A 13,670-nucleotide genomic window follows, 5' to 3' on the forward strand; every position below is an offset into this window, starting at 1 on the left:
TGTTCCAGGTACAAAGGGCTACAGGTGAGAAGGACAGTGTGTCCAGGACTCAAACATAATCCGGTGAGCAGAGGGGAACAAGGCCAGATCATACAGGGCCTTGTGTCCTGTGTGCAGGCCTCTGGGTCTTCTCCTGAGGCAGGGGCGCCATGGAAGGAGTTTAACTGCAGGAACGCTGGGTTTGCCATCTCTCCTAGTGCTCTGGGGCCATGACCTTCTGTCCCCCCAGTCTGGTCTGAACCACAGTCAGGTGGGCCCTCCTTGGATGAATATGACGGGCCTCATACCATGTCCTGAAAAGCAGAAAACAAACCCCCAAACCCAACCATGCCATGCATGGGGGTGGGACGGGCAGGAGGATGCTGGTGAACCCCATTCGCAGGGCCCCCAGCACCTGCCCCCAGTCTATAGCCCAAGACTTGAGCTCCTTCTGTCCTCCTCGGTGGAAGGCCCTGACTCAGACCAGCCAGGACCTCCTGACCTGGTCCCTCTTCCTTCTCCAGCTTCTCTGAAATTCTTCTTCAATATCTGCTCTTCCTGCCACCAGCTGGTGCAGCCACGGAGGGTGTGGGTTGCCGATGCATATCCTGACCTTCTTGGGCCTGGAGGTGGCCGAGGGGGGGCTGGGAGGTTCATCAATGAAGGAGGCAGAAATCAGTGTGATGTGTGGGGCCTCCTGCTGTGCTTCCACCACGGCCAGCCAGTGGCAGACACCCTGGTGACCTGCTTTTCTCCTCCTCCGCTGACTTTGAGTGACTATGAGACAGAATGTAAAACAGCCCTGTGCACGTCCAACTACACAGCCCCCTCCTGCAGGTGCTGCCTGCAGTTAGGCCAAGCTGTGAGCCTGCTGCTCCCACTGGCCACCCCTCACCCCCAGCCCCGGGACAAAGCTGCAGTTAACCAGAGGCACACGTGGCTGGCTGCGGCTCCCTGCCACGTGGCTTCTGAAATATTTATCTTTGGAAATGAAAAGCCGCTGGTTTTGTGGTGTACCTGGCACCCACAGAGCCATGCCACATTCCTTAGGCAAAGCCAGGGGTGACCTGCGCCCCTCTTTGGTTTCGGTTGATTTGTGGGTTATTTCATTTGGGAAGGGTAGGAAAAGCCAGCATGTTCACTGCTGTACCCCCCAAGCCCAGCATCATGCCTGGAACAGAGAAGACCCTCAAAAAAGAATTTTTTAATAAGTTCTTCTTAGAGGATATTTTGGGGGAAGATGCATACAACACCTACCCACATCTCCACAACAGAGAGGCTTTCGCTTTCGAAGGAGGCCTTTGAAGCCTGCCTACATGCGGCTAAACTTGTCCACCGCAGCTTCGCACTTGCACAGCATTTTATAATCCTCTGCTCTCACTTTGTGTTATTCAACAGGATCCCTTGCTCCCTAATCTGCAAGATCTAAGCAGTATCTTGTTTTCCTTTTTCTTTCCTACCACATGCCAAAGTTGGAGAGAAATCTATTAGTCATGTTTTTTTTACCTCTCCGTCACCATCCCGGTTAAGAGGCAAGGCCACAGTGTTCAACCCACGACAGCTGGGATGCCAGCTCCCCATCCTCTCCACCCTCCACAGGGTTCAGGGGTGTCTGCTGAGCCCAGAGAGGCACCAGAGCTTCCCAGGCCTCCCTGACATCCCTAGTTCCAGCCTTGTCCATTTCAGGACCCAGCGGGGTGCTCTTCATAGAGGCCTTTAAAATACAAGCAGTGAGTAATTCCATCCCCCAGTCCCAGCCCCAAAGGGGACCCAGAGTTCCTGCACAAAGGCCATTCTTGCAAAAGAGGGTGAGGAAAATGAAAAATTATATTTTCATTCTTTAGTGTCTCCATACAACAGCCAGAATGGGGTAGAACATTAATTATACCATACTAGAGGCCCGATGCATGAAATTCGTGCAAGAGTAGGCCTTCCTTCCCCCGGCTGCCGGCACCGGCTTCCCTCTGGCACCCGGGACCCAGGCTTCCCTCGCAGCCCCGGCTTCATCCGGAAGGTCATCTGGTCTAATTAGCATATTACACTTTTATTATTATAGATGGATTCTCTTTTGAGAGAATCGGCTTTGGAATACTCACTTTTAAATTTATTTATAGCATGTGTCATTCCTCAAAGGAGCTCAAGCAGCTACAAGAAGAATAAAGACAACAAAATAGAAAAAATATAAATCAAGGAGAATCACAACCAGGAAGAACATGCTACAGAACAAAGTGTTAATTATGACATGTTCTGTGATTGCAGCATCACCCTGAGCGTTGATGAACCACATTTACTAAAACAGCCCCTGGTGTTGGATGTTGACAGTTGATCTCATTTCCGGTGGTTTGTTTGCTGTGGCTGTGGCTGTGGCTGTGGTTTCGTTTGCCTGTTACAGTGCTATAGCTAGCACCAGCTTGCTGAGGGCTTTTTGCTTCTCTCAAATGATTACGTATTCAAGATAAATTCCCAGGAGGGGGATTATAGGATCAGAAGGTCTAAACTCTGTGGCTCTAGCTACAAAACACCAGATTGCTTTCCAAGCAGAGTTGCACCGATTTACAACCTAACTCTGAACCTGTTCTTTAGCTGGGAGGGGTCTCAGCCTGAGGCAAGGGCCAAGGGGTGGTGCACAGGCGCCTTGTAGCTTGAACCCCCCTCTTTGATAGTTGCTGGGATAGGCAGGAGAGGAACAGAAGGAGGCCCTGGTCCTGAGAGAGTTTCCTGGAGTAACTGCCCCTGGAGGGGAGGGACAAGGCTACCTGTGTTTAGAGCTATACAGTTGGTGATGGTCAAGGGCCCAGGCCTCATGGGAGTCCTTCTCCTCCTCCCTCTCCCCAGCCAGTGATGGCTGTGCTATGTCTTAGTCCCAGACCTGGGTCCCTTCTACCGTAGGAAAACCAATAATGCTTATACTGCCCCTGCCCAAGACTCTGAGGTGGGGCTCTGGCACTGCTGTGGGCACCTCTTCAGGAAGGGCAGTTAAAGCAGGGTCATGTGTGATACTGGTGTTGATGAAAAGCCTGTGGTCAGACCGATTGGCAGAGCCCCAGGAGCCCCAGCGTATCTCCTCCATGAGACTGGGAGCTCTGCAGGGGCTGTGTGTCCCTCATCAGATTAGAAGCCCACCCCCACCCCCCAGGTGGGCACAATGTCTTCCCTATCTGCTTGGGAACTCCCTAGGGCCATGTTTCCTTTCTCCCCAGCATATCAGGGCCTTCCTATGGACATAGTTTTGTCTCCTTCCTCAAACTAGGAGCCCTCTGAAGGCAGGGCTATGTTTTTCCTCCCACTCGGGGGTCCAGACCTCCCTATACACCAGTGGTTCTCAACCTTCTGGCCCTTTAAATACAATTCCTCATGTTGTGACCCCAACCATAGAATTATTTTCGTTACTACTTCATAATTGTAATTTTGCTACTGTTATGAATCATAATGTAATATCTGATATGGAACCGCTGCTATACACTGTGTATGTACTGGCGGATGCAGGATTCTTGGAGTAAGTAGACACTCAGTTTCTCGGATTGGTGTTAACCATCTGGATTTCTTCAGCGTGTCAGAGACTTCACTGTTCATTAGACAGGGCCACATGACAGGCTGAGCCCGTGGCCTTTGGCCCTTGGCTCCTGGCTCCTTTGCTTTCATTTGGCTAATTACAGGCCAGATTCCTTTCTGGGCTGGCCAGGAAGAGGCTACCAGGAAAATTAAAGATGAGATAAGAAGGCGGTAGTAGGAGGGCTGCTCTCTCTGCAAGTTCAGGACCCCATGCCCAGACCTCGGGCATCTTCCACGTTGGGCCAGAGGAGCAGGGACCTGGGGAGCAGGGCTGAGCTGGCAGCGGGTGAGGTGTGATAGTCAGCACCTGGGGCTCACAGAGCCTGTTCCCCACATTATCCCCTCTCACCTTGGGGGAAAGCCAGAGCATGTGCACAAGTAAGCACAAGTTCATGAAGATCATGTGAAGAAACTGAGGCACGGAGTAGGGAAATGACCTGCCCAAGGTCACCCAGCTCATACGTAGAGGGACTCCACCATTCTCTGACTTTACATCCGGCTCTCGTTGCTCTCTGGGGTCCCTATGGAGGATCTGAGGGCCACACTTTAAACAAACCAACTGCCCCACCTGGCATGGACTCTCAGTCTTAGAGCTAAGGGAGACCCCGTGTTAAGCTGTCCTTCTTCACTGATGCCTCAGTGTGAATGAGTTTGAAATCTTTCCCAAGAGCCATGGGAGGTTAGGAAGCCTCTAAACCTCCAAGGGAACCCCATTTGGGGGGATCCAGGGACCAAAGGCAAAGGAAGGAGAAGCAACTTGCTGGCTCCAGAAGCCCATGCTGCTGGCCTCCCGGTTGACCACAGGCCACCACCTCTCCAATCCACCACTTTTTTCACGGGGCTTTCTTCACACTGTGGAGCAGAACAGGAGCATGTAAGCCTCTATGTAAAGACTTACGTCTCAGAGACATGGGACAAGAGTCCCTCTGAGGGAAACAGGTAAGGAGCTGGAGGTGCCACAGGGCTAGACTTCTGCCCCTACCCTGCCCCAGCTCACCCCATGGCTGGGGAAGGGACCCAGGGGCTGCACTGCCTCCACCCCCCGGGGAGGGGGCCTTCATTTTAGCTGTCTCATCCCTCCCACTGAACTTGTGCTTCCTCCACAGTTTTCATGAACACGGCCATCCCCATCGCAGCTGTCCTCATCGTAAGTGGCTGCTTCCTCCACCTCCGGGTGGGCTGTGGGGGCAGGATGTCCCTTCGGCACGGGACTTCAGAAGGTGACTCAGCAGGGGGGCTGCAAACAGGGCAGTGGTCTGCACGTCGCTATGCGGAGGGGGCGCCTCCCCCACTCCAGGAAGGCAAGGGCCTCGGGCTTCCGGCCCGGAAGGACCTGAGGCTTAGTCTTCAAGAAATTAAACTTTCTTTTAAAAATAGCTACCAAGCATGTTTATGGTAGAAATGTTGGGAAATCCAGAACGGAAAGGGCAGAGAGAATTTAAATCACCCATAATCCCACTGGCAGCATCTTTAATGTGTTTCTTTCCAGGCCTTTTTGAAGGCACGTAATATGACCTTTTTACGAAAATAGGACTGGGCCGCGCATGCAGTTTTGTAACCTGCCCTTTGAACTGTAAGGACACGGCACGAACAATCCTGCACATCATTAGACATTACAGTGGAGGTTTTTCTAAAGGGATTTGGACCAAAGCCGTGTATGAGCTCAGCAGTGGGGGCGGCATTGTGCCCACGTACCGCCCCCCCCACCCCCCAAGAAGGCCTGGGCCCCATAATCCCGCAGTCCCTTCACCCAGGACTCCCATCCCTGGCTTCTGTGATAGCTACGATTCTTTTAAAAGATGCATTTATTTCCCCCGGGGCCAGTGTCCCTGAGCTGTGACGTGGTCACAGCCCATCAGGCATGCTTGGGAATTCTCTTTCGACATGATTTATTGGGTTGGTTCAGGCCTGGCTCTTCAGGGAATTCTGGGTAACAGTGAGTCAGCCAGGTAGCCAGAGGGCAAGCACTGGGACTGGGTGGTTATAGTTCGGACTGAGGACTGTTGTCTGAGAGGGGGTGGAGCTGACCCAACCTGAGGGCTCCCCCTTGGCCACCCCTGGCAAGGAGGGAGCAGGATAGGGAGGGGCATCCCAGCCCTCCAGCTTGGAGTCCCGAGTTTGCTGGGGACGTTGCCAGGAGATGCCTGTGAGGATGGTGGCGGTGTCCCTAACTGGAAGGTCCCCTTGAGTTCCCTGTCCCAGGACTCCTGTTACCTTCCGGTGTGGGAAGGGCCCACACTCTGTGCCTCTGTCCACAGACCTTCGTGGGCCACGCCAGCTTCTTCAAAGAGGCCGACTTCTCGCCCTCGGTGGCCTTCGCCTCCCTCTCCCTCTTCCACATCCTGGTCACGCCGCTGTTCCTGCTGTCCAGTGTGGTCCGGTCTACAGTCAAAGCTCTAGTCAGGTGAGAGGAGGGTCCAGCAAGGGCACTGGACAGGCAGCTCATGTGGCAGCCCCAGCACTGACTCCAGTGACTGACAGTTACAGCCAAAGCTATTTGGTCCAAGGATATGCCTCCCCACTGATCTGGGCCTCTCTGAGCTGGTTGTGGTGGGCAGAGGGGTGGAGGCCCCGTGTGGCTCCCCTCCAAGCCATCCCTGAGAAAGGACTAGCCAACTTGCTTGCAGAGCTCCAAAGTCAATGTCAACTCCAAGATAACTCTGTAAAAAATAATTCAACATTGAGCCAAAATTGGTACATCTTCATAAATACTACCCATTGGTCCTAGTTCCACCCTCCAGAGCCACCCAGAATGAGCACCATCCCTTCCCCACAGGACAGCCCCCGGGTTTCAGAAGGTGTCCACGGAATCTTTGTTTTCCTCAGGCTGAGCATCCCATCCTTCCCTCGGGTCCCAGAGCCTTCACAGCCCTGGTCAGTGAAGCAACTTCCCACACTGCCTGCAGGTCCTGTCCTCAACTGGCCTGCACTCTGGGAGGCCCCACTTCCAGGCTCTTGAGCCCAGTGGTGGCTGCCACTCTCCCAGAGGCATCGCCCTCTTAGGAATGAAAGCCCGAAGGTAGAGGGCTGAGGCTTTGACTGTGAGGATCTCCTTGGGCCTCTGAAATAGCTCCTTGAAAACAGTGGCCTGTCATGTCTCTGGGGAAAGCTGGCTATGTCCTTCCTCATTGTCAATGGGACCAGACAGTGACAAATATCTTCTGTACCCTATAGCCTTGAGGAAAATGACATCCTTGTCTCGTGGGACCCTGGCAGGTCCAAGGCAGCTAGCAGGAAGGAGTAGCTATGGGGTTGAAGTAGCTGATGGACGGAGCAACTTACAGGAGGAAGCTCTGGCAGGTGTTCTAGGATGAAAGGGTTATATATAACTCAGAAGAATTGTGGTCCAAGGAATATCTAACCAGGGACTAAAGGCTGGAAACTATCAGCTCTCATTTCCAGGGCTGGCTGTGCGGACTCAGTTCTATTGGCCATGCATTGTGACTTCTGATGACCACCCCCTCCCAGGACCACCCCAGCCCTGTGATTCTGTGTACAAACCACAGGTTCAAGAATGCTGCACCTATTGAAAATCCTTGTGCTGATTCTCAGGAGCATTTCCATATGCAGACACTCACTGTTGAGAGAGTGCTGGATCCAGTCTACTCCTGGTCAGGGGAGGGGGTTCATGCCCAGAGCAGAAACCAGGGGCCACCGTGCATTTAGAGCCTCAGACTATTCTGGCCTTGAGAGTTGGAGAGCTTGTCTGGCCCGGGCCTATGGGACACTTAGCAAATGGGAGGAAAGAGGTATACAGATCATTCTCAAGCTGCCCAAGACAGGTTCCACACCCCCAGGGATGAGAGAAAACGAACCAAAACTTTTGGAGCCTCCTCTGGGTCCACAGGAAAATTCCTGGGGGTTGGGGGAAGGCTTCTCATTTATGAGTTGAGAATAATACACCTCCCCTGGCAGGATTAAACTGTATGCTTATAAGACATATAGTGTCTGGCATATAGTATGTACTCAATAAATATTAGCTACTATTAATAACCAATTCTAATCCTAATTAACCTTAACACTGACCAACCTTAATTCTAACAGTAACTCGTATAGTCTAACACCAACCATCTTTTAGTCTAACCAACCTTAACATTGAACTATTCCTAAAACTAACCAAATCTGCCCTAATCCAGACCCTAACCTACTCCAGAGGACTGTTCAACCCTAACAAATCCTGGTAACACCTATTGCTCCCACCACAGATGCCCCTGCTTTACCCCCCTCTAGTGGGAGCTTTGTAGGGGCTGCACCTCAGGATCCGGAACTTTCTCAGAGCTGCTCTCTCAAGCCGCACCCTCTTCCTTCCCCCCTTCCCTCTGCCCCTGGCAGGGGTGAGGGGGTCTCTGTGCTTCCTCTGTAGTGTGCAAAAGCTGAGTGAGTTCCTGTCCAGTGCAGAGATCCGAGAGGAGCAGTGTGCTCCCCGGGAGCCTGCGCCCCAGGGCCAGGCCAGCAAGTACCAGGCTGTGGTGAGTGCCTGGCCTCCCTTTGCCACTCAGCCCTGCCTGCATCCTGCCTCAGCCTTTCCTCACAGGAAGGCAGCTCCCCTGCACAGCTCCCAGCCCCCTGGGCCTTCACCTCTTCCTCACCATCCCCAGCCCCTCAAGGTCGTGAACCGAAAGCGTCCTGCCCGGGAGGACGGTCGGGGCCTCACAGGCCCACTGCAGAGGCTGGCCCCCAGTGCAGATGGGAATGCTGACAATTGCTGTGTCCAGGTGAGTCCGAGACCTTGCACCCCATGCCCGGTCCCCCAGCACCATCACCAAGAAGGAGCTCAGCATTTGAAGGGCCAGAGACCTATGTGCTGAGTCCTCTGCCCCAAGGTCACCGTACTTGCCTGTAGAGTTCATAGGGACAAATCTTCTATCTCGACCAAGTGTGTGTGTGTGTTTGCGGGGGGGGGGGGATGGCTGCTCTCTCAGGAGGGTGCCTCGGGCAGGGTGGGCATGAGAAAACCATTTCTCTACTCCCCTGTCCTGGAAGTGACCCAGGGACTGCAATCAGTGGTTTTTTGGCTTTCAGGGAGGAGGGGAGGCAAGAGACTTTAACACTGAAAATCCAGCTGTCTTTCTATTCTCTTTCGGGCGGTGGGGTGTTGCCAATGAAGATCATTGGAGGCTTCTTCACATGGACCCCCGACGGAATTCCCACACTGTCCAACATCACCATCCACATCCCCCGAGGTAAGGTCCCGCTCACCCCTCCATCATAGTCTGGGGTGCCCCCTTAGAGTCATGTCTGAAGTGCTCCTCCCCATGCCTCCACCAAATGGAGAGAACAAGAAAAATCAGCATTTATTGAGTGTCTGCTCTGTGCGCACTCATGGTGGGTGCTAGGGGTAGGGGGGCTTCATCCTTGAGGGGTCCGTGTGCAGCAGCAAGGACAGGGCAAGATGGGGGCCTTGATGTCAAACCATCGGTGGAAGACAGTAGGGCACTTTGCAAAAAGATCAGACCCGAGTAGCCAGGGAAGGCATTATGGAAGAGGTGGGGTTTCTCAGCATTAGCAGGGTCCCTCAGGCCAGGAGGCAGGGTGGCCATTTCGGCAGGGGCAGCAGCTTGAGCAAAGCATGAAAGTGGGATGGAGGTGAGACTCAGGGTGGTGTTAGTGGGACCATAAGGAGCTGGGCTCACACTGGGGAACCGTGGAAGGGAGAAGAAGAGCTTTGGGAGGGATGGGGGAAATCATCAGTGAGGAAGGAAAAGGAGGGGGTTGATTTCCAGAAGGAAAGGTTCAAAAGGGAAAGGACTCCTTGAGGATTCTAGGTCGGAGGAAAGCAAACGGGGCCCCAGGGTTGGGCGTATGTCTGTCTGTCTTTCTGGGTCGTGATGGTTCAGACTCCCTCCTGGCCCTCGCCCCATCTGCTGGCCTCCCGCCCTGCAGGCCAGCTGACCATGATCGTGGGGCAGGTGGGCTGCGGCAAGTCCTCACTTCTTCTTGCCACCTTGGGGGAGATGCAGAAGATCTCAGGGGCCGTCTTCTGGAACAGGTAACACACACATCCTCAGGGCTCAGGTAGTGGGGAAAGTCACTCTCAGTGGGCGGGTGGGCAGCCCTCCTTCCAACCATCCTGCTCCGTTAAGGATGCCTTCATTGTGCATTTGTTGAGCACCTGTGTGTTCAGTGGTTACTCAGTAAATGCTGTGACTGGTTATTCCCATCATCATCATGAGTACCCATTACCCTCACTATGTGCCAGGTACCTTACCAAGTCCTCTACATGCATTATTCCATTTACTCCTCATGACAACCAGCAAGGTGAGTTCTGTGACAGTTCTCATTTCATAGATGACGGTTAAACTAGTTGCCCTAATTCATCCCCCTGATAAATGGAATTCAAACTCAGTTCCATTTGATTCCCGAGCCGATGCTCACTCAGCGGAGGTGGGGGTGGGGTGCAGACATTGGTTTCCAGCTTGATCCTCAGCAAAGCTGGAGCAGACCATTCAGTCAATGTTTTGAGGAGCCAAAATTAACCCAGACAAACATGTGGGGAAAGATCGCTATCATAATTAAAGAGCCAGAACCCCACGCTGAGTCCAGCACGAATCTATTCTTTATACCCACCTATTCCCAGAAAGCACTTGAGACTAGTTGATAAAAGATACATATAAAATAGAAGCTTTTTAAAAAGAAAAAAGCGACCAAGAAATGAAGCGTTTGGAAAAGGTGTTCAGAAACCTGGGCAGAAGTTGGCTACTGCATTTAATACACACCTGGCTTGGAGCTTCCCAGTAGCCGAGGGAAAGAGGGACCGGATGGAGGTTTTTAGTGCCTGGAAGAAAAGAGTTCCAGGAGGCACGAGGCTGGGAGATGGGGGAGTAGGAGGCGCAGAACGGAGAATGCTCTGGGAGATGGGTTTGTTTGTACAACTGTGCATTTACTCCTTCAATGAACAAATGAGCGGTGTGGCTGAGCCAGCTCTGGGGCCAGGCTGCCTGGGTTCAAACTGGGGCTCTGTGCTTCGGAAAATTCTGTGACCTTCCTGCACCAGGTTTTCCTTATTACCCACGGGGTGGACATGAGGTTTGACCTCGCATGTGATGAGCGCCCTATAAATATTATTATAAATATTATTCTTTGATAATGTATGTCTATGCCAGGAACAAATTGCTCTTTAATTGTACTCCAGCCTGTCTCCTAGGAGACTGTGGTGTGCTCCCTGGGGACAGAGACCACCTCTTATTTGTCTCTGCATCCACAGTGGCTCAGCTAAATGAATTTATATGCTAAATGAGTGAACCAGAAACGATGTATGACCTTCAAGAGACTGCCAGCATAAATGTGTTGTTATGTGTCTCTCCTTTGCCCAAGCTGTTCCCCTAACCCAGAATTTCAACACCCAACCTCTCCACCAACATTGGGAATGAGTGAGCCCTGTTAGTGCGCATCTCTCACTGCACTGTGATTACCTGTGCTGTCTCCCCCTACACTGAGCTCCTTGAGGACAGGGCTGGAGGATTATTCCATGTTGGACCCCAGGTGCTCAACATAAGATGTGGATTTTGTGAACCCCTCTGTCCAGACTACTAAGCAGAAAACCTGGCCCTGCCTCAGAGAGCTTACCAGTCACCAGTCTTGGGTGGACAGAGGCAAGCAGACAGACCCCCCCGGGCAGGCCCCGAGGGTCCACTGGGTAAGGTCTGGCATTCTGGTTTGGAGAGTTGCTGCAGCAGCCCTGAGCAGATCTGGCAGGTCAGCCTCCTGGGTCCAGCTCTCGGCAAGGGGGCTTGGGGGATCGTGTGATTCCCTTTCATACTGGTCGCCAGCCCCTGCCCAGCTCTCTGCTCAATGCACTATCAACCTGGGAATTTGCAAACTCTCTCCTTAATCTTTAAGAGGAAAGCATTGTTATAAAAAGGCAATATTAGCAGATGTACTTAAATGAAATCTTTTCCCTGAAAATAAAGAATAGGGCCATTAGTGTCTGCAGTAGAATGATTTTAAGCGTCCCCAGGGAGCCAGCAGGAAGCTGGGCCCCGAGGGAAAGCATCGGGTGGGGAAAAGGTCCCACCTCCCTGTGCAAATCAGCCTCCCTAGGGCTCCCAGCTGCCCAGCCCCCACCCCTGCTGAGGCTTCCACATGGCAACCATGCATTAGGCCCTGCTTGCCCTGGGCCTGCCTCTGAACGTTGTTGTATTGCGGTGGTTGGTGTGAAGGCTGCCTCCCGAGACCCCTGATTCCTCAGGGATGAGAAATAGGCTCCTCTCAGGACTGAGTCCCACTTGCTCTTATAGTTCCTGGAGCCTTTGGGGCATTGGGCTTAGGGTTCAGGTGCACCCCAGGTTTCCTGGAGGAGGCAGGTGTGGGGCGATGGTGGGCAGACAGGAGAAGGGACACTGTGAAGCCAAGCTTGGGAATCAGATGGTCTCTGGCTGTAGGCCTGACTCTGCCTCTCTAGCTGTGTGACCTTGGGCAAGTTACTTCACCTCTCTGGAACTTAGTTTCCTCAGCTGGACAGTGAGAAAACCCTTTCCTCTCTCAGAGATTGGGCATGAGGACCCAATGGCATCATTTGGAAAAGGCACTGTGGGTAGAAAAGGTAACATTTCAGGGCAACGACAAACCTGTCTGTGGCAAGATGAACAGAACGTAGAGACCTATGAGTCTTAACTTCTTCCAACCCCAATGTCCACCTCTTCCCTTTTTACTTACTGCTGGGGTCTTAATGAGTGCTGGGGCCATTCAGTTCCTGCTCTTCCTGCACCTTTGGGACCAAGCCCTGAGCTGAAAAGATGATGACGCCCCCACCCCAGTTCTCCAGCCCCAGGTCTTTCCCTCTAACCAGCTACAAACTATATTATAATATATTCTCCAGTGTCCCTGTGAGGTTTGTGCCATTACCCCCATTTTACAGATGAGAAAACAGAGGTTCCCCTAAGTAAAGGGGCTTGCCTAAGATTGTGCAACCAGTGAGTAGAGTAGCCTCTCAGATACAAACGTCAGAGCCCTTATTCTTTCCACTTCTCCTACCTCCTCCCCTGTCCCAGAGCCCCTCCCTCCACCTCCCCTGTCCCAGCACCCCTCCCTCCATCGCCACTGTCTCAGTGCTTCCCCCTCCAAGGCTCAGCTCTGCTGTAATTCCTACCAGCCCTTCCTTACTTCCTCAGATTGCTTCCTCCTCCAAACTGCATTTTAAAATTACGTTTTTCTCTGAGTCTAAAGGATGTGCATTAATTTGGAAAAGATACACAAGTATAAGGAAGATAAAAGCCGCCTAACATCCCATCGCCCAAAAGTTTCCCGTCTTTTCTCTATGCACTGGCGTACGTGCTTGTGTGCACCTTCCCCTCAATGCTTCTGTAATACTTTCTTGCTCTACGTTTCTTCTGGCCCTTACAACGTTCTGTACTTGTCCGATTCACTCTACCAGACTGTGAGCTCCTGCAGGGCAGGTTCTGTGCCTTCATTCAGGTTGATGCACTCACGTGCCCAGCTCATGGCTGGCTAGAGGGAAGGATATTGGGCTTGGAAAACTGGGGAAATTGTCTGTTCAGCTCAGTGCTTGGTCCCCAAAGCGCAAGCATGGGAGAATGTCCCCAACACTCACTGAAGAGCTCAGTAATCAGTGAGAGAAAGTGTGTGCCACATATACCATTCTTTACTTCTCAGGTTAAAACATAGAAATATATGTCTTGGGAGGCTCATTCTAGGGAAGCTGGGACTACACTAGAAAGAGGAGAGGAAGAACCTGGATTCACTCCAGCTTCCCCCTCCTCCCAGCTCTGTACCATTGGGCACATTATGCAACCTTTAACCTTCAGTTTCCCCATCTATAAAATGGGGATACTGACACCTGTTTCTAGGGTTGCTGTGAGGATGAAGTGGTGAATATAAGCAACTTCACTCCGTGCCTGGCATGAGGACACCTACATTGCATGCTAGTCCCCTCCTTTCTTCCCGAATGATTAACTTGTCAGTTAACAACCTCCCTTTATTACAGATCTGTCGTGTGCTCTGCACTGTGGGGGCTGAAAGATGCTCTTCCTGCTTTAAAATTCCACTGGGAGAAAAGATTTGCACAGGAGCTGATTAGAGAGGGAGCGAGTCCATTATAAGGGCTAATTGAGCAGCCCAGACAATGGTGCAAACTGAATTAGGGCAGAGAGAGCTCACTGTGGGCCTGGTCCTCGGGGAGC

At 52.4% G+C, this 13,670-nt stretch overlaps 1 protein-coding gene across 9 annotated transcripts in view; it reads left to right on the plus strand.

Moving 5' to 3' along the window:
- ABCC8 (ATP binding cassette subfamily C member 8) overlaps positions 1–13,670 on the plus strand; it is a 70,707-nt gene that overhangs the window by 33,554 nt on the left and 23,483 nt on the right. For all 9 annotated transcript variants that reach the window (XM_070428213.1, XM_070428215.1, XM_070428214.1 and 6 more), the window contains exons 11-16: positions 4,638–4,678; positions 5,790–5,935; positions 7,895–8,000; positions 8,130–8,246; positions 8,639–8,714; positions 9,415–9,520. In XM_070428213.1, the coding sequence (XP_070284314.1) occupies positions 4,638–4,678; positions 5,790–5,935; positions 7,895–8,000; positions 8,130–8,246; positions 8,639–8,714; positions 9,415–9,520 (592 nt within the window). The remainder of the gene's footprint in view (positions 1–4,637; positions 4,679–5,789; positions 5,936–7,894; positions 8,001–8,129; positions 8,247–8,638; positions 8,715–9,414; positions 9,521–13,670) is intronic.

Source organism: Myotis yumanensis, unplaced genomic scaffold, assembly GCF_028538775.1.
Source record: "Myotis yumanensis isolate MYYU_CA2020_CCGP unplaced genomic scaffold, mMyoYum1.0.hap1 SCAF_10, whole genome shotgun sequence".
Lineage (NCBI taxonomy): Eukaryota > Metazoa > Chordata > Mammalia > Chiroptera > Vespertilionidae > Myotis > Myotis yumanensis.